Consider the following 20,955-nt stretch of genomic DNA (forward strand, 5'->3'; position numbering starts at 1 on the left):
TGAGTTTTATGAGTAGTTGCTTATCATTGAGAATTGGTTTACTATATGACTTTGATTATTTGAAATCTATTACAAGTTTATAAAGGGGAAATGATGTACAAATACAAATCATGAATAGAATAACATTGACAAAATAATGAAAAACTCTGGAAATCGGATTGGACAATCCTATTCCGTTTCTTATCAGACATACTCAAGATCATGACAGAGTTTAGAAACTCGTCTTCTCAACACTGGTTCTAATCGAAAGGATCGAACACCACTTTCCCATCTTTTCGCTTCATACATTTCGTTCCAAGCCTGTACAATCTCATCAATGTTGAAGCTCATACCTGAAATAATCATATGTAACATTGTCAAGAGATGTCAATAAAAACATTAAAACATGTTTATTTATAGTTTATTACCTTCAACTGCAGATTCATTGGAACAATGATTTTTCATTATCAGATGTATATCCGTTTCAGAAGCTCCTGCCAGTTCAAACTTCTCAACCGCAACTTCCAAACATTCTTGCCAGACAGGAAGTTCAAGTTTGAATTCCATAATTGATCTTTCATACAGCATTGTTCCCCATAAAAGGTTTATTTGTGATCTCATGTTTGAAGATTGCTCTAACGTTTCATCTTCAGATAAGTCCTTGAAGATTCTGTCCAAGCCCATTTTCTGCATTCCGAGTTTAACTTTACTCGGTTTCGACTCTTCATATGTTTCCCACATCTGCATTCCCTTTTCCATGTTCCCCTCTGCATTATTATAAAGCTCAAGAGCTTCGGAAGAAGGCCATGTTTCCAAATTTGCATTATTCCCTACTGCGTAATACCAAGACAGTTTCGCCTGCTCAAACTGCTGTTGTCCTAAAGCTAAAACTGCCTCATAGAAATCCGGTTTTATCTTCAGCGATTCTTCATATCGATCTCCTGCTTGTAGGTATTCTGATCTCGCCAATTCGTATGCAGCTGAAACTTTTAACACTACAGTTTCTTTTGAAGCATCTTCCGTTATGTATAATCTCTTCTTCGCCCGTGACATGTGAACGTTTCCCCAATTGAACAAGGCCAGAGCTGCCATCTCCTGAAATTTCTCGGCTGCTGTATTGAATAGGCTTTGGGCTTCTTCATCTGCAACGGATTCCTCCATGGCTTCGGAATATAGCTTCATTCCCAGCTTGTGAATATCCAGGTACGTATCTGAATTTAAACCAACGTAGTTCTTGAATATTTGCGCAAACTGAATTATCCAATCGTCAATACTTGTTGGCTCCTTAACTGCACAGTTTTCGTGTTTTTTACATTCTGTTTTGGTAAGTTGGTAGTATAATGGATCTTGATCTGGATTAACTTCAACAATGTAAAGCTTGATAGAAGCTTGATCTCCTTCTCCACCTGTTTCAGCCCAATTGAGTTCTTGATTAGTTGTGATAGTAACTAAATCTCCTTCTTGATCCTTGTATTTAACATGAATAGCTTTTGATTTTGGAAACTTTTCAGATATAATCTCTCTTAGTTTCAAAATATTACAATTGGTTGTTGATATCTGAGCCCATCTTATTTCCTCTCCATACACCAATTTAACATTCCTTGTAGAACCATCAGCATTTCTACATTTTCCCTTTTTCACCCGTTCGTAAAGCTCTAAGGCCATGACATTCCTCGGTTCCATTTGCAAAACTTGACAAACATCTACTTCTGCGAGATCATAATTCTCGAGAGCTTCATAACATCTTGCCCTCTTCAAGAGTGCTTTGTTGTGTTTATGTGAAATTTGTAGAGACAAGCTGCACTCTATGATTGCTTTAGGGTACTCTGTTATGCCCATCTGGATATAGCATTCGGCTATGTTACTTCTTAGATAGGACACGTCTATGTGGAATTTGGGAAGCAACTTGATGGCTTTCTGGTATTTTAGAATGGCTGATTCATAGTCTTTGTCTTGGAACAACCTATTTCCTTCTTCCTTTGCTTCACGCGACATTGTGATGAATACCAAGACATCGCTGTTGTATGTTTCCTCTGTGATTTTTCCCAGCATTTGTTTCTTCTTGTTCTTGTGCTTGTGTTTGTTCTTGTTTTTCTCATTTTGTTTCCCCATTGAAGAAGAAGAAGACATTGCAAATTCAGAACCACAAATTTTGCAGATCAAAGCAGCTTTCCCACCAAACCAAACCAATTTAGATCAAGCGAAAAAGACGATCTTTTAGCAGCTTGAAGCTTTGAAATCGATGTAATTGAGATGAAGATATTTGGAAAATTGAAGAAAAATTGGTAAAATCTGGATCTTGGGGATTTCATGCAAGAATGAATATTTGGAATCAATGTCAACCAATGGTTTCAAGTTGAAATAATGAACAATGAAGTTTAACAGCTTTCATTAACACCACAGGAATTATAAAAAGAAAATTACTTTTGTTTTTTGATGCAAAAAATTTAAATGTTCAATAATTCAAAATTATATATATAAAAGTCCTAAGGGCATGTGTGTGTTAATCTCTTAATTATATTACATTTAGTATTTTATATTACTAATAGAATATATTTGATAAGTAAATACCTTCACTTGATGACATATTGGTCACTTGTTTTTAGTCATTTGTTTATTAGACTTAAAAAATTCTTATTTATAAATAATTCACTATTCTTTGATCTTTTTATTCATGTAAATCAGCCATTGTCAACAATGATTTCTGTTATAACTTGTCATAAAAATATTATTGCATTTTCATGTTTGGAAGTTCAATGGATTCGAGTTTACTAATTCTTTTCTTCACATTCATTAGTAATGAGTTTGGGTTCAGCTGCGACAAACGAAGATTCAGAAATAATTAACCACAATTACACTTAAACATTTAACCAGACGTAAAACTTATTGTCTAACGTGTTCGAATTCAGGACCTCTCAATGATTGCAAAACTATTTGAAACTATTGGAAAGACATGGAAAAACGATGAAAATTATTTCGATGCTGTCACTGGATTAAGGTAGCTTCGATTTATCTTCTTCAATAAAATCCTTCTGTATATCGTGTTCATTCCTTCAAAACCAGATTAAGACCAATTTTTTGGGGGTCATTTTCTATTCAATGTTTTCATATGGCACCATTAAAAAATGCACCTTCTTGTCCGATTAAGAATGAGATTTGAAAGAAAGTTTTGAATGGTTAGATAGGTTTGAAAAAATGTTTGTTATTGAGACATTTATGTTTAAATATCACTCTCATTTTGATTTAATGGAATAACTCATCTAGGAAAATCACAATTACTTCGATTTGCAGTAGGTTCATACTCGGGGGACGTGATAATTATGAAAATTAAGGAAGAAAAATATCTTGACATAAAATTTTGAACGTCATAAGATGTTTATGTGTAAATAATAATTTCTTTTATTTGGATTTCATGAAATAACTCTTCAAAAATAATAATAATTAAATTATCTTAAAAAAAAAATGATAAGCTGGTTGTCATTAAAATATTGAAAGACTATAATGATATTAGTTTTTGTCAATGTGTTGAGCTATTTATTAGTTACTTCACTTCAATTTCATGTAAATCAAGAAAGGTTTGGGCTAATTATGAAATTTACAGAAATAAAATATGTTTGAAAGAAGTTTTGAAAGTCATACTATTTTTGAAAATAATTATGTTTAAATATCAGTTGCTTCATTTCTATTTCATATAATAACTAAAATATAACAATTATTAGGTTTGGAGTATTTTTGATAAATTTTAAGATATCTTAAACTTTCTTTATAACATAATCAATCATCACATCATGACATTAGTATTTTTTATATATATTATAATAAATTATAAAAAATATTTATTTTTAAAATTAGTTGATTCATTTTGATTTTTATTTCATGCCATAACTCGTTAAGAAAGATAAATTTAAAACCTTTAAGTTATCTTAAAATTTCCTTGAAAAATGATTTTTGAAAAAAAGTTTTAAAATTTTAAATAAATTTTAAAAACTATAGTTATTCTTCATCATGCCCATAAACAAACTATATTTGGATTCTATAACTTTTTTTAAAAAGACAAAAACTTATTTATTAATAATTTTTCACTTTTTATTTTATTTTTATATTTACATTTATATTGGTGGTGACAATTAAGAAAAGAAATTGGACACAAATAAATAGATTGGAAACCTCATTTACCAAATTACAGTGATCTTGGTCTGAGCCCAGAGAGAATTCGTCTGCCGCCATGGTTCCTCAACTAGGAAGAAACACTGTCGGAAGATCTAGAAGAAAGAAATACGAAACCACCGCCGCTGTTTCTCGTCAGAATCAACAGTTTGAGGAGGAAGAAGAATCTGACAACCTTAGCCATCTCATTTCTCTTGTCGCTTCAGCTACCATCGCCGCACATTCATTTCTTTCCCAAAACGATCTCGTCCTCCTCCCTTCCCAAACCCTAACCCTAGAATCTAAAATCTCCACCACTTCCGATTCACTCTCCAGACTCCTCGCCCTGGTCGAACCCATATCACTATCTCCTCTCCCCCTTCGTCCACTTCCATCTTCTCCATGTTGGTTCAACCGATTTCTAGCATCCCAGTCAGACGATGATGATATAGGATGGGTAGAAGCTTTCCGCATGTCAAGACCTTCGTTCTATCTCCTAATCCGCTTGATCGCCCCTGCCCTAACCACCATCTACCATTTCCATCCCGAATTCACCCTAGGCGCAGCTCTATTTCGTCTCTCACATGGGGCAACCTACAAATCGGTGGGTAGGAGGTTTATGATGGACTCCACCACCGCCTGCCGCTGCTTCTACACTGTATGCAAGGCTATCGTGGAAAGAATGGGTCACATGTTCGATTTCCGATCAGAATCCGACCTCAAACGTATCACATCAGGTTTCGGCTGGGAATCTCTCCCTAATTGTTGTGGGGCATTAGGGTTCGAAAGTTTTTCAATTGACTGTGATCTGTTGGGAAAGAATGGTTCATTGATGGTTCAAGCATTGGTTGATCTTGAAGGCAGATTCCTAGATGTATCAGCTGGATGGTCAAGCGCAATGAAACCAGAAACAATCCTTCGCCAATCAAGGTTGTTCTCTTCTGTGAATGAATTGCTAATCGGGCCTTATTATGATATTGGAGATGACAATTCAATCCCACAGTACATATTAGGTGATTCTTGTTTTCCTTTACTGCCATGGCTGATCACTCCTTATACTGTTGTTGAAAATGAGAAGGAGGAAGCATTCAACTCTGTTCATAACAATGTGATGGAATTGGTTAAGAAAGCTTTTGGGAAAATAAGGACGAGATGGGAGCTTCTGTCCCATAGCTGGAAGGAACAATCTGTTGAAGCATTCCCTTTTGTTATTGTTGCGTGTTGCCTTCTTCATAATTATCTCATCAAGTGCAGTGACGATGAAATGCAGGAAGAGAGTTTAACCTACTTTAAGGACTCTATTAAGCTTCCTCCTTTTGAAGGTGGTGAAGAAGATGAAATTGGGAAACGGACAAGGGATTTGCTTGCTTCGAGTTTGAAACTGGTAAGCTGTATTCAAGAGTAATACTATCTATAGATAGAAAGCTATATAAGTATAGTAAAGAAGTTAGCTTTGATTGTACTGCAAAACAAGTAAGTAGATGTAATCTTTTGACACTCATCAGTTTCAATTGCCTAGATGATCATGTGTTGCACTATTGTGGGGGTTTATATGACCTGTTGATGGATTTCCTTTCTATAATAGACTCTACTTAATTACCTTTATATTCTTCTCGCCAATTTCGCGTTTACTCGATTCCTACACTTTTAGGGTAAAATTGTAACGTGTGTCGCACATTTATATAGAGTCCTAATCGGATGCGAGATTGGGACTAGTAATTGAAGTTGTCGTGGTTTATAAATAATGATTTGTTATAAGTTTGAGGTTAAATTAGTTAGAACACATTTGAAGTTTGGATTGTATTAAGGTGAAATAGATGTTTTGTTGTGAAATATGTATTATCTATTTATAGCCTATATGTGGACCCTCTATTGGATTTTAGTATATTTTACATACAAAGCTGGAATTGTTTTGCATTCATTAATTGGGTATAATAAGAATGAGAATGTAGATTGAAAGAGAAAGCTGTTCATGGGTATCCATCAAAATGTATTGTTAATAACTGTTTTTCTCTTCAATAATATTTGTGATATATCTAAGTGGTGCTCACTTGAGTGTTATTCTTTGTGGTCATGCTTGTTGGTGATTTTTCGATAGATGTTGGAGTTTGTCATGGATTTTTCGATAGATGTTGCTTGATTTGAATTCAATTGGGTCCATTTGGAAACACTTTTTGTATCCAAAAGAGAACTCCTTGATATATATATGTTTAATTTGGGTACAAATGAGTTCGTTTTGAAAGGGTGTTTCCATTTTGGTTTGATTTTCATCTAAGTCAATCTCATCTAATTTTCGGTTTCTTTCATCATTTTCTTCTTAATAGAATAAGTTGATATAGTAGCTTATACCAAACACTATCAAATGTATGTAAACCTATTTGAATGAATGTAACCCTAAAGAAAAATGGATTTGGCTGAATTATTAAGCAAACATCAAATGGACAAGATGAGGCACATGGACAGTTGGCCAGTTCCCCCACTATAACATGATTGGGTCCCCTTATATTCATCCTTCTTGAACAACCAAACCTTAACCTTATCCTTATCCTCTCTTTTCTTAAGTTATTTGACAGACAATGTTTGTCTTTTTCATGCAATTTTGGTGGTGGTTGTTTAGGGTTTTCTTCATCAATGGATTGAAAGGGAAACACAGCCACCCCACAAATTCCACTTTTTTTAAATTTGCTCTTCCGGTCCAACTCCAACTTTCAAACTGCTGACATGGCAGCTGAGGTGGAAGCAAAAATGCTGACATGTTCAAGTGGGATTAATTGAGAATTTTGTAATTAATTAATTAATTAGATTTATAACAGTTTAAGTTTAGGTGAATATATGAATCAATGATAATTATTGAAACATGAATTGTAAAGCAAATATAGATAAAAATATGTCTCAAAGAACAGTCACTCTCTAAAGTGACAAGTTAGGTTATTCGAACCACTTGCCAACTATATAAATAAATATATATTTATATATATATATAAAAGAATTGGCATCTAATGCTTATGGCAATAATTGGTCTACACCTTTCCTCGTCACAACCTTATCTAGATCAATTTGAATATAATCATCATTCATCATGTATATGCCAGTTGTTCTAGATTATCTTTTTTTCAAAAGTAAATTTATTAGGAAAACAAATTAAAAAACATTTTATTTCTTGGTTTAAAAAAAAAAAACTATTTATATTAAAAATGAAAAAAAAAGTTTAAGCACAATAAAAAAAAACAAACTATAATTAATAAATTATCGAACTCATAAATCTTTAAGAAAAAGAACGATTAATTCTCCCGACAGACTCTACTGCCTTTTCTAAACGAATTTTAGAAATCGTCGTAATAATAGTATTATGAATGATACATATTTGACGATAACGATCATTAAAAGTTGGACGATTTCTCTCTAACCAGATAGTCCACCAAAATATAATTTGGATGGTAGCTCAAATATGTAGGTCTGTTATATCAACCGCATCAATCCAAACTTTTAACAACTACCTAAAGATTCGGGTATCATTTAATTAATCTTAGTAATACTCCACAAAAAACTAAAATACTAGTCACCCTCCACAATACAAAAAGTAAGTGAGTTGTCGATTCATCTCATTCATTACACATATGACTAGTCATAATACACCAATTCTTCTAGTCTAGCTGTAAGAAGATGTGAATATTATCAACTTCCTTGAGAGGTCCTGAGTTCGAGCTTGTCAGGCGGCAAATTTTGCGTCTAGTTAAATGGTTAAGTGTGTTTTCGGGCTATGTGTTTAACCCTTTGGGCCACATTTACATTCTCTCTTCTAGTTTAACGGCAAGAAGAGGTAGATATCTTAGCCTCATGTCCTGGGTTAAAAGTGTGTTTGCAGGATATGTGTTTAACCTACTTGTGACCATATTTTTTTTAGCCATAATACAACTTTTTTCACGCTCCGTTAGAATTCTAACATGAATAACGTTTAATCCAAAAAACGAGATCTTAAATGATATCTTTTGAATAACATGAACTCTCATATTTTTTTCCCAATTATATAGAATCATCAAAGCATTTGAAGTAAATTTGAATATAATCATCAATAGTCATCATGTATAGACCAGTTTGTTCTAAAAATATATTCCTTTATTTATTGAAGTGGAAAAATTGAAAGGATAAATCCACAAGGCGGTCAGGGTCCTAACAAGGGTCAAGGATAAATTAGAAGGATAAATTTATTCCTTATTTATTGAAGTGGCAAAAATTATGTTGTAAATATGATATAATTGGTTCTGGGTAGGGGATGGTAGTATGAGCTTGATGGAGAATTTAAAGGTTAATTAGTTTATCATGTATTTCTACCAACACAACAATTGGTTTTGTAAAAGTAAAACGGTATGGTAGTTGGTTTGCGGGTTAACCCACCAAATTTAAAAAGTAACACAATTAAAAATAATATATTAGATCTAAATAAATATATTTAGGTTAAACATGTGATAGAAACCACCTACCTAATTACTTAATTAGCATCACAAAACAAAGAGAGTTTGGTCACCTAAGAAAAAACTATTCCATTCCATTACACCTAATCAGAAAACTCCAAAACAGTCCTTCAAATATAACCATAATTTGTTATTCACCTACATTTTATTTATTTCTATTAAAACTCCTTAACTTTATAAATCTTCAAAATAACCCCTTTGTAAAACATGACCTAATTATGTTTTAAGTCAACCAACTTCAGCCAAGACTGGTTCCAAATTTCTATCACTTTATGTTTAACCTCCAAAATAATTTTTATATAATATTATTATTAATATATGTGAATTTTAAATTAAGTTTAATAACAAATAATTATGTCAAATGTTGATTTATTTACTAATTCAAAGTAATAATTTATTATCAAATTATGTCAAGTCTCATGTGTCCATACTTCCAGGCTCCAGCTAAGGTAATTATTGCTTATTATTTATTCTGATATATATTTTTTATTAATTATAAAAAATATATATTTTTAATATTCTGATTCCTGGTCATCATTGTACAGCATGTTCTGAGCAGCCGGCTGGCCGGACGGCCGCCGGAATAATCGCCTGAAAAATCACAGAGAATCAAAATTAATCAATGAGAATATTTAACAAAATAAAATAAAATAATAATTAGGTTAAAAAGTACTTCCCCAACGAAGACGACGAACAGATACCCAACGAAGACGACGACTGATGAATCAATCAACGGATATATACCCAACGAAGAAGACGAATGAATCAACGGATGGATAGCTAGAACACGAAAAAGGATTGATGGATGGATCATGGATGGTAATCGTGAACGCAAACTAGTGTTCTTGATCGGAATTAACAATTGAATTCAGTTTTCTAGTCAAAAAATCTGATTAAATTGGATGAGATCTCAGAAGTTATGATTTCCTTTAGTGTTCATTCATTTAATCTCTTTATATAATATATAAACAGTCTGAATAGAAGTGATTTGGTCCTGTAATCAATCGGAGTTTCAGTCACTGGACCACACAAAAACTAGTCCAAATCCGACCTTCCTTCTTCTTCGCCAGAATATGAAGGAAGAACCTGCAGATCAGATCATATTACTGATTAGGATTCACGAATCCTCTGCTTTGGACATGATCGATAACCGACTCGGCCTAGGCTGAAAGTTCACGCGCCGCCGTTGATGATGAGAAGACGGACGAATAAGTGCAGCTAACGCTCTCTTCACCAGATCTCCTTCAACAGTTCCGATCCGTACAAGCGAGTTCGTCATAGCAGATCTACGAGCATTAAGACGATTAGACTGAAACGGTTGAACCGACGACGAATGATTCTTGTGCAAGCTACATCTGAATGATCCAGGATGATTCGTCGGCGAACACATACACGTCCTCTTCGTCGACGCCGTTGCCGGAGACGACGGTTGATTCCGATTCGGTTTCCTGACAACGTGATCGTTCCTTGACGATGCGGAAATAGATCGGCTGGGAGAAATTGGACGATCGAAAGTGAATCGGACAGACGGTGCTCCGGTGGTGGTGGTGCCGTACAGATTGACGCGTGTTGGAGATGCAGATCTGTTGAAGAAATAGGAAGAAGGAGAGGAGAAAGTGGAGGTTGCGAAGGCGGAAGGCATACGATTAGTGTTGGCTGGGGAGAGAGATCGTAGGACTGGACCGCTAGCGGTTCTCCGAGATGTTGCCGCCATTTTTGGTGTGTAGAGAGAGGAGGCGGTTTTAGAGAGAGAAAGTGGGTTTTCTTTTCAATTTGGCAAACTCTGTTATGAGGGAAGCCCTCTATTTATAGGATCTGAAAGAGCCATTTTTTCAATTTAATTAAATTTTAATTGTAACTAATTCGACCCTTCATAAGAGAGCGGCCGCGCGTGGGGCCTCCACTTGGCGTGGAGGTTGAGGTTTTGTTAAGGGTTAGGATAACCGTTTGATATTTTGTTAGCGTATTATTAAACGTAAAATATATTTGATTTTATTTTTCAATAATTTTTTACGTAAAATTATTATATTAGATTATTATGTAAATGTTAAATGCTATAAATAAATACTGAATCAAACGCACCCTTATTATTTATTTAAGTTTATTTTATAAAATATAAACTAAGAATTATAGTGAAGAAAAAAAATAAGGTGAGATCATTTATTAGTTGTAAAAACGAAAAGTGTGAGGTTATAGATAAATTATTTATTTTTTAGTCAAACAATACACTTTGTTTTCTTTTTCATTCCTTTTTCAAATTCTGTAAAATAATTAAATTAAAAATAAAATATTTATATTTGAAATGATTTTTTTTATTATTTTGCTGAATTTAAATAATTAAATTAAAAAATATATATATTTAGAGTGCTTGAGGTGTGTTTGAGAAAAAATATTTTTTAATTAATTTAATATTTTTATTGAATATTAATTTATATGAAATAATATTTTAATTTTTTTTTATTATGTATATATTAATTGAATTGATAAATAGAAGAGAGAGTAAGATAATGAGCTATTTAAAAACACTTCAATAAAACTATCATTTTTTAAATAAATCAATTTTCTTCAAAAACTCCATAAACAAAACCTTATATTAATGTTTAAATTTATTTAATGTCTTTGAAAATTGAAATTTATTGAAATAAAAAACAATAAAAAAAACAGAGGAGGGCATCCATCCATGTGGGTTGTTTATAGAAAGGACATGTTAAAGAAGGTAGGAAGTTATAGCCTGTCGCGTTAAACTGGTAAAACAAATACCGTGGATGGACTATTATTATTATTATTATTATTATTATATATCACTTATATTTATTGTTTTATTTTCTATATTATAATTCAGACCAGATCATGTAATATTATATATATTTTACTCTTTCTTTCTTTACCAGTTCATAAAGTACGATAGAAACCCACTGTTTTGTTTTACAATTTGAGCTGTTTCGTAATATATATATTATCTTTTCATGATAAAAAAAAGGTTAACAAATTATATTTATATTATAGATAATATAAATTATGATTTAAGATGATCTGAATCATGATCAAAAGAATATATTATACATTTTAATTTGTATCCACTAAACTAATATAATATAATATATATTCTTTGAAAATCATGATTTGTAATACAAAAGGATGGAAAAAATATTAAATTTATTTATGAGGTTGATGGTATTTATTAAATTTATCCACTATAGGTGTATCTATAATATTGTAAAATTGTGTCATAGTTATTCAAACGAAAAAATAAAATGTAATGGTGTTAATTTTGTTCAACAAGTTGTACACATAAATTTTGTAAGGGTGTTACAAATTGTGTCATCTCTATTGTTATTTTATAAAATAAATTGAATATTTTTTCTTTATGATATTTGCTATAAGATTACTTTATTAATTTTGATCACATTATACAATGCCTTTCGTTTTTTTAAATATTTTTTTAATGGAGTTATTTTTCACTTTAATTAAAAAAAGTACTTTACAAATAAGGTAACTTAAAATTAATAAAATTTAAATAATTTATATGTTAAATAATATAAAAACAAATATTCCATAATCTTACCATTTTTTTTAGAGGAATTCATGAACTCATTTGAGTTTTAAAATAATTCATAAGTAGTAAGAAATGAAACACAGGAACGGATCAATTAAACAATCTCAAAATAATTTTTACTAAATATTTTAAACGAAAATAAATGTTTTTTCCAAAAATTAATAAACAAAGCAAAAACTAGGCTTATTAAGCAAAAAAAATTAATAGTGAAGTGATAATGGATCAAATAAATATATATATATAACCAAAATAATGAAAAAATTATGAACAAAATACATTAGATAGGGTAAATCAATTCTAAAACTATTTAATGAACAATTGATAAACAACTTGAATTTGGCATGGCATGGCATATTCATTTACTTTTGTGCTAAAAAAAAGGAAACCACTAATTCCAGATAAATGTATCAACCACCGTGGAAGACTTAAGAATTTTATTCGAATTAAAAAAAAAATGTTTACAAATTCGATTCGATTAAAAAAAATTCTACAAGAAACATAACAAAATTGAACTAAAATTTGAGTGGAGAAAAAAACACTAACACCTGTCAATGTAAAAAATAATAGGAGTATTTTTTAAGTAACAAATTTAAATTTTCCAAATTATAATTCAAAGTATAAAATACACAATAAAAGAACTCTTTATCAAACTTGGTAAATGGTACTATATATTTTAGTGTTTGTGAACTAACCATTAACAATAATTGAACCGATTTGTAAGTCACGCATATAAGTGTATACATATTTTTTATTTACACAATTAATATAATTACACCTACAAATTTGGTATTATCATATTTTATCAAGGTCAATGTGCTGACTGTTGAGAAATGGGGTTAGCTTTTTGGGTTAATTAATTTATATGTTTAAAAACTTATTTCAATGTTCAAATGTAGATGAAAACTGACTGGGTCAATATAGTTACAATTCTTTTTTAAGATGAATGTTAATTGCATTAACTAATTAAAAATGTTCTTAATTAATAGATTGGTAATTCAACTTACAAAGGTCATAAATAATATATTGAAGGTATTAGGTTGGATTCTTATTAATAATTAACCCTATAAATTAAAAACTTGTTCGGAATAATCATAACAAAAATATATCATATCAGCCTCTTTTCTTTTATCACATTATTCTTCTCTATTTTATTACGCCACACGTTTTTCTTTTATATAAATTAACGAGTGTTACACCACCATGCATAGTATAGGAGTAAACGAGTTGAGTAAAAGTTAAGCCGTCCATAAAATTTGAATCGGGTTAATTTTAAAAAATAAGGTATATATATATTTTTTTATTTTTTTAAATATAGTTAAATTTAATACATGTTTAATTAGATTTTAAATATCTAATTATATAGTACTGCTGTCATGCAACTTGGCCAATTAATCCCATCCCACAGATTTGAAAAAGAAGATTTGCAATAATGAATAGAGAGATTAATTTATTAGTGAAAATCCATGGGACCGCCGGCTGTTTATGTAAAGTTGATATTGACGTAGTATTTAGCTAGTTAGTGGTAATCTATCTATCTACTCATTAATCACCAATGTCGACTCCTTTTATATATAATAATAATATCATATATTAATGAAATATCTTGCTTAATCAATATTATTTATTAATTAAGTCGTGGCATACTGTCATTAGAAAGTTTTATTTCAATTCTATTAGGTAGGATCACTTACATATGCCATGATCAATTTATTAATTAACTACTTCTTTAATTTTTTGCTCAATTAATTGGTTAAAGTCATTTTCATTTAATTGTAAACAAATGAGTTTTAACGATAGATTAATTAATTGGCTAATGTCTTATTACTAGTTTTTAAAAAAAAAACTAATTAAATTAAGAACATTAATATAATACAAATTCAAACGGTAAAAAAAATGTCAATCATACGTATTAGTTAATATATTTAAATATGAATAAATCATATATATAGTTCTAATAAATAATTTATTTTATATCAAAACTTTATATTCGACACGTTAAATGTTTTTCGATTCCGAAGAAGTTAGTATAACCCTTCATGTGGATTAAATGATTACCCATAATTAAATTTATATACTATTAGTGATTTGGAGATAATTAATGGTAGATGGTGAGGATGTATCAACACATTGGGATTCTCTCTAATCTAGAGTTGGAATTGGGAAACCAGCTGTAATAATAATTTTATAATATGATTGTTATATTATTGTAACGTTACAGTTACGATTTGGGCGACAGGTTGGTTTACCGTTCTTTTTATCTCATTGTTTGGACTCCTTGTTAGGTAGGTTCTTTTAATTTTTATTATATGATATTAACATATTTTTATTTTCAATTAACCCACCAAAGTAATTATGGGTCGACTTAAAAAATAAAAGTCACGAGTTTGATTCTATCTGAGTTTAAGCGGGGTCATGACTAGGGTTGTAAACGAATCGAATCGAAGCGAATATTACTGTATTCGATTCGTATTCGTGATACTATTCGAATATTCGTATTTGTATTCGAAATTTTTTCGAATAATTAATGTGATTCGTATTCGATTTGAAATTGATATTCGTATTATTCGATTCGATTCGAGTATTCGATTCGATTTTTTTAAAACATATTTTATACAATTTATTCGAAAATTTGAAAATTAATATTTTTACATAATATATAACAATATTCAATAAAATTACCTAATAAAAATTAAATAATAATGTTCAAATTACGATTTCAATATTCAACTCCCAATACAATGCAATGTAAGCCATTAATTAAAACTTCCGCGTAACATAACATAAACAATAGTTATCAAAAGAACATTTCATTAAAGTGGTTTGTAAATCAATATTCGAGCGAAGAAGAGAACTACATGGAGGCGGCGGCGGCGACCGAAGTAACGTCGACTTGAGAAGAGAAGAGATGAGATGGAGGCGGTGGTAGGTTTTGAGTGATTAGCAGCAGAATGACTAGATGTGAGTTTCAAGTTTTCAACCGAAGAAATATATATATGTACTAGGGTTTTAAAATAAATAATATTTATAAAATTAAAATTAATAAAATGATATATATATATAATATATATATAATATATATATATAATCGAATATTAACGAATACCGAATCGAATATCTTGATTTTGTTTTCGTATTCGTTTATTAGTCGAATCGAATCGAATATTTTTCATTCGAATTCGAATCACAAAATTACGAATACGAATACCGAATCGAATCAAAAATATTTGATTCATTTACAACCCTAGTAATGACTGTGGAGTATTATGCTAATTCTCTTTCATTCAAAAAAAAAATTATTTTCAATTATAAATTTCAAAATAAGTTGAATCGAGATTTGCAAATTGCGTGCAAAGTAGAGTCTCGATTTGAAGTTTCAACAATATAGTAATCAAATGGTTTGGATGCTAATGATATCATTAATATTGTAATTAGTGAAGATATATAGGAATAGGTATAGAGTTGATTAAGGGTTAAGTAATATTAAATATTTCTTCCATTTTTTGGGAGGATTGCTTGGGTCAAAGATAATAATAATAATAATAATAATAAATAAGTTAGGGTGATTAGTCAAAGTTTAATCAATCAACTATATTAATCCCTATAGATCTTTCTTTTTCTAAAGATGATTTTTAACTGTTTATTTATTTGTTTGGTCAATAGAGGCTTAATTAGTAATTTTATTGTTTTGAATCTTCCATTCTTTGAAATTAAAATTGTGACGTTTTATTTTTAATTAACTCTACTTATTGTCTTTCTATCTTCTTTAAAGGCTGTTCAAACTTTTAAAACTATTTCATTACTTATATCTATTAAAATAAATATTTTTGTTAACCGGTCAAAATAATTGTTTCTGTTGATAGAATTAATTAATTATCATTTTAATTCATGAATGGAAGAAATTAATTATGAAATAATAATAATAAATCTACAAAATCAATACAAACAAGTAACAATTTACAAAATTATAATTCTCAATAAAATAAATTAAAATTTTGTTGAGTATCACTCTAAAAACGAATTTATTTGAGTTCATAAACGATTAAGGTTGAAATAGAGAAAATCGAACGAACCAATACAATGGTATGAAAAAAATCTTTACCGAATATTTTAAGCGATAATTGTAATAATCCTTAACCGAGAGATGTTGGTAAGCAACGTCGAAAAAGATTTTGACAAATGATAATTGATCATCTATATCTATCACCGGAAAATTAAGAAATTCATACAAATTATGGGATGATACATGTAATAAAACGTACATATGAAAGATCAAATCAAATAACTTGTTATTTAAAAAATGAAAAGAACTTCATATCCGATAACTTCGTCTTCTTTGATTCTAAGAGAAAAACATGCACAAACTCGATAAAGAAATCACCAAGACAATAGGAGAGTATTAGCAGCAAACGACCTACCGACGGTTGAGAATAATATTCGGGTCACAAAATCAAAAATGAAAAATTCGATCCAGCTAAATAAGATGTCGCACCGAAAAAAATACAATACCAACTCAAATACGAGTGGTAAAAAAAGAAACAAAGCACCTTCCAATGTAAAAAAAAATCATCGAAAAACCAAAATATAATTTATTTTCAAATTCTATAGAAATTTTCTAAAAGAGAAAAGATAAGAAAAATAACAATTTAAAAAAGTTCAATATCGAACCAAATCTTTTATTTACCAAATAAAAATCAGTGCGATCAAGAAATCAAATTTAATTATTTTTTATTGGTGGTGGATATTGTCTAAATGCATAAAAATCTAAATAAACATTATATATATATATATATAATGTATAGATAAGTAAATAAGGTCATATATAGTCCCCACACTCCCACTTGGTGTGGTCCTTGAAAACTATTTAATTAAAAAGTCAGCATAGAAAAGTATGATAATAATTGGGTGTTTCCATTAAGGCTTAATACAAAGGATTGGGTTGTGACAATTTACACACACAAATTCATGCATCCCTATTCACACACTTTATCCCTAAATTAGAGATGATTGATATGTGTATAAAATAGTTTTCATAAGTTTTTTTTTTTTAAAGATTAGTGTCATTTTTTCATTGGTTCTATAAAAGTAATGAGGAAATATATATGATCAAAAGATTAAGAATAGGATGCTTAAAGTAAAATTGGTTCTCAATTGACCATTGGTGGAACACAATTCTATGCAATAAATCAGTTGGGTCCACCAATAGTGCAATAAGCTAGCCAAATTCACTTTAAAGTTTATATCTTGATGTAACATATTACTAAATTTTATTATTGATATTGAATTAGGTTTACATAATGTGTATTTATAGCAAAATAAAATGCAATCCCAATAATTTGGGGATGTTTGATTATGATTGCACGCCAAGAAAAAGCACAAAGAGAAACAAAAGTGCAAGGAAGTGGGTTCTGAAAGAATCACTTTTACCAAAAAAAAAGAAAAAGAAAAAGAAAATAGGAATCATAACTTCATTGCAATAGAGCCCCTATAGAACTTCAACAAATACAAATTGATTCACAAAGTTTGGATACCAAAACATTACATGGGAATTGATCATAGCATAAACATGAACCATACCATATTATACATAATTAATCACAATACATAACAGTTTTCAATTAGATCATATCAAGAAACTTGCATCAAGCGAAACCTGGTAGGTTTCGGTTGGAAATTCCACCTCCTTCTTTGATCGTGGCTCGATGGCTTGATGATTTGAAGGAGCAAAGCCTTGTGTGATCCGGTCTTAAGAGCCCCGCCACGAACTGATGGTCGCTTAGACAATGGTAGGCCTCGATGGAGGCTGCACTTGAAGGATCCCGGGTGCGTCGAAGGAGAACACAAACATGTTCGTCTTTGCTTGGATGACGAAAAAGATGACATGATTTCTTCAAGATCAAGAAATCGTGAAGTGGTTGAGGAAACCAACTTAAGATCGTTGTGGATTGGCTAGTATATATTTATATATTGAGGGGAAAAAATCTTATTTAATTGTTGATTCTTCTCATTAAGTAGCCTAGGTTATTGTTATTACATTTGAACCATAGTAGGACTTTGTTGAAGCCTTACATGATAGAATTATATTACCCATAAACTATTTAATTAAATTTCATTTAAAAAAAATATGATAATAGTATTATGTCTCCCCTTCTATGTATATCAGAAAAGACTATAATATTAATAATTATGATGATAATAATAACTATAATATATATTATTTAAATTTTGTGTTATGTCATTGCTGGAATTATTAATTGGGATTTAAAATTATTAAAATGTAACAGTTGATGTTGGTTGCTTGTTTTTAAATTATGTGAGATATTTTTAAAGAATATATTGATTTGCAGGAAAATGTATTGCTGGAAAATGTTTGCCCCACACGTCTTCTTTAATTAGCCAAATGATTTAATTGTTGTGCATAAACTATTTGAGATTAAAGAGTAAAATTAATTATAAATTGGTGTAAATAAGGTGGTTTTATTATTAGTATATAACAAAATCTGATTATTATTTTTTTTTTTAATTTAAAAAGTTTGAATTAGGGTCGACATTGAAATAAGCTCAGCAAACTCCCGAGTTAGAACAACCCATTAAATAAATAAAATATTTAATTAAATTTATTGATTTTAAAATATAAAAAGTTTAACGTAGTTGTTCAAAATAAAAATTGAAAATTATTTCAGACAAAAAAAAAATACATTTTTCTATTTAGTTTGGGGCAGCTCAAAACTTGGTGTTTATGCTTGGGTAGGAATCGAACTCAAATTTTTTTTATCTCTTAGTCATCACTCTTGTTATTTTAAATCTGAATAAGTTATTCCTAAATAAATGAAGTTATAAATATTGAATTGATTAATAGTTACTAATTTAGGTATTGATAAGTAACTCTTTTTGAAGGACCTCATGTAGACTTTATTTGGGCTTTTACTAATATATATCAATTGAACTATTTTTTAAGGACTTACGAATTTCATAATCAAATTGGAATTTATTTGGGCTTAGTCTTGTAGACTTTATTAATTTAAGCCCAACAAATTACAGCTAGTCCGAATCTGCCGAAGAAGAAAGAAAAATGCAAGATTTTTGTAAGTGTTAAGAAAAAAAAGGAAGATTTCATATGAATTATGATGGTATTCAATATTTAAGACTCTTTAAATTAAATTCTCTTTAAATTAAATTGTATTTATGTTATTTTAATTATATTATGCAATTAAGATTATGACATTCAATATTATTAAATTCTTAAATAAGACACCGGGCCCTAAGGTAAGTCGACAAATCCATGGATTATGATAGCCTATTTAATAAACAAAATTAAGTTTTTTTTTATAAATTTATTATATTTTTTAACATAAAAATGTGTAGCTTAATAGTTTAGGATGAAAATTACAATTTTATATGGTTATGTGTTCTAATCTCACTAAAAATATATTTTTTTTACTGAAAATAGGACAAACAAAATTTATTTTATGTTTTTCTACATGGAATTTGGCTGAAATTAGGGTAGACAAAATTTATTTTCATGTTTTTCGACGTGGAGATGGGGCAGCCCAATTCTTGAGGTCGTGGTTGCAAGATTACAAATTTTTAACTATTCGGCTTTGGGACAAAATGTTCTATACTATATCAAGTTTGAAGAGTTCTTATCGTATTTCAAAAATATGTTTTATAAATCTCTCAACTAAAAAGATGATTTTTTTTTTTAAATAATATGTAGTCATCATAGTTAGATATGCTTCAAATACAATTTGAAGTTGAAAACAAGATTGTGAAATATTTATATTATATTTTTTAAACCCGGTAAACTTGCAAATGTTGAAATTCACCGAACAAAATGATAAAAGTGTATTGACTATCTACTCGAGTGAAATAACAATAAAAAAACTCTGAAGTTACTTATGAGTTTGTAATTCATTCAACAACTGGATCATAATGTGTTCACTAAATAAACTAGGGAAAAATGTAGAATATCTCATAACATTGACTACAAGGTGAAACAACAATTGAATATAAAATCTCAAAAATTATAATAATTGAAGAAAATAAAATATCAATCGGAACTTACTAAAATTTTACATATTCAATAACGGAAAAATAACTATCTAACATGTTAGAATCTAAAGAGATTGAATTGAAAATATATAAAATTACATACTTTATTTCAAATATATACACATTACATTTATAAGAAAACTAATACAATAATAATGATATATTATCACAATATTAGTAAAAATATCTTACAAATATCCTTACTAAATATGACACACACCGATTATGAATTCTCTGATGCATTACGAGGAAATGTTTGAATGGACAAAAAGACATTTCGAAACATTTCCGATATCTTGGTTAGATTAACGGGATTACTATGAATCCTCAGTACTAAATTTTGGTACTGGTTTTGAAAAAACAATTTATTAGCTTCTACATTGAATATGAACATTTGTAACAAGGCCAAATTCAAGAATTCTCCTTTTAGTTCTCAGGTTATTCTTATCAAATGGGTTCAACATGTCATTGTTATATTTAATACTTAACAGACAAAAGATGTAAAGGTTCCTCGACTTCTCCAACAATATATTTTACTTGTACCAGATTTATATTATATAAAAAAAAAAACATTAAAAAAAAGATGAATAAGAGAGATGACCTAAATTAATTAATAAAAAATGACATATATAAAATATAAAAGAGGCAAGTAGAAACTAAATATATTGTACATAGCCATAACTTGGAATTGGGAATCACGTGATACCATTAAGACAAAGCCCCCGACCAAACAATTAAACTAACACCAAAATC

General features: G+C 29.7%; 3 protein-coding genes across 3 annotated transcripts; 1 reads left to right on the plus strand and 2 right to left on the minus strand.

The window, feature by feature from the left end:
- Positions 1–142: 142 nt before the first annotated feature.
- Positions 143–2,011, minus strand: LOC124911978 (protein PHOX1-like). The gene is made up of 2 exons (XM_047452526.1): positions 408–2,011; positions 143–332 (listed from the first exon to the last, which is right to left on the minus strand). The coding sequence occupies exons 1-2, from the start codon at positions 1,972–1,974 to the stop codon at positions 184–186; spliced, it is 1,716 nt and encodes a 571-aa protein (XP_047308482.1). The 5' UTR covers positions 1,975–2,011; the 3' UTR covers positions 143–183.
- A 2,142-nt stretch (positions 2,012–4,153) lies between these two features.
- On the plus strand, positions 4,154–5,722 carry LOC124912493 (protein ALP1-like). Its single transcript, XM_047453122.1, has one exon. It carries the CDS (start codon positions 4,205–4,207, stop codon positions 5,528–5,530), a length of 1,326 nt encoding a protein of 441 aa, XP_047309078.1. The 5' UTR covers positions 4,154–4,204; the 3' UTR covers positions 5,531–5,722.
- Positions 5,723–9,557: 3,835 nt separating this feature from the next.
- On the minus strand, positions 9,558–10,380 carry LOC124911475. Its single transcript, XM_047451963.1, has one exon. The coding sequence runs from the start codon at positions 10,309–10,311 to the stop codon at positions 9,715–9,717; it is 597 nt and encodes a 198-aa protein (XP_047307919.1). The 5' UTR covers positions 10,312–10,380; the 3' UTR covers positions 9,558–9,714.
- Between the last annotated feature and the right edge of the window lie 10,575 nt (positions 10,381–20,955).

This window comes from Impatiens glandulifera, chromosome 8, assembly GCF_907164915.1.
Source record: "Impatiens glandulifera chromosome 8, dImpGla2.1, whole genome shotgun sequence".
NCBI classification, from domain to species: domain Eukaryota; kingdom Viridiplantae; phylum Streptophyta; class Magnoliopsida; order Ericales; family Balsaminaceae; genus Impatiens; species Impatiens glandulifera.

What these genes read in the sequence shown, in the direction of transcription:
- LOC124911978 (XM_047452526.1), bottom strand. Translation starts at nt 1,974, where the DNA reads ATGTCGCGTGAAGCAAAGGAAGAAGGAAATAGGTTGTTCCAAGACAAA. An exon ending in CAATGAATCTGCAGTTGAAG is followed by an intron (nt 333 to 407) that starts GTAATAAACTAT and finishes TGATTATTTCAG; the next exon opens with GTATGAGCTTCAACATTGAT.
- LOC124912493 (XM_047453122.1), top strand. Translation starts at nt 4,205, where the DNA reads ATGGTTCCTCAACTAGGAAGAAACACTGTCGGAAGATCTAGAAGAAAG.
- LOC124911475 (XM_047451963.1), bottom strand. Translation starts at nt 10,311, where the DNA reads ATGGCGGCAACATCTCGGAGAACCGCTAGCGGTCCAGTCCTACGATCT.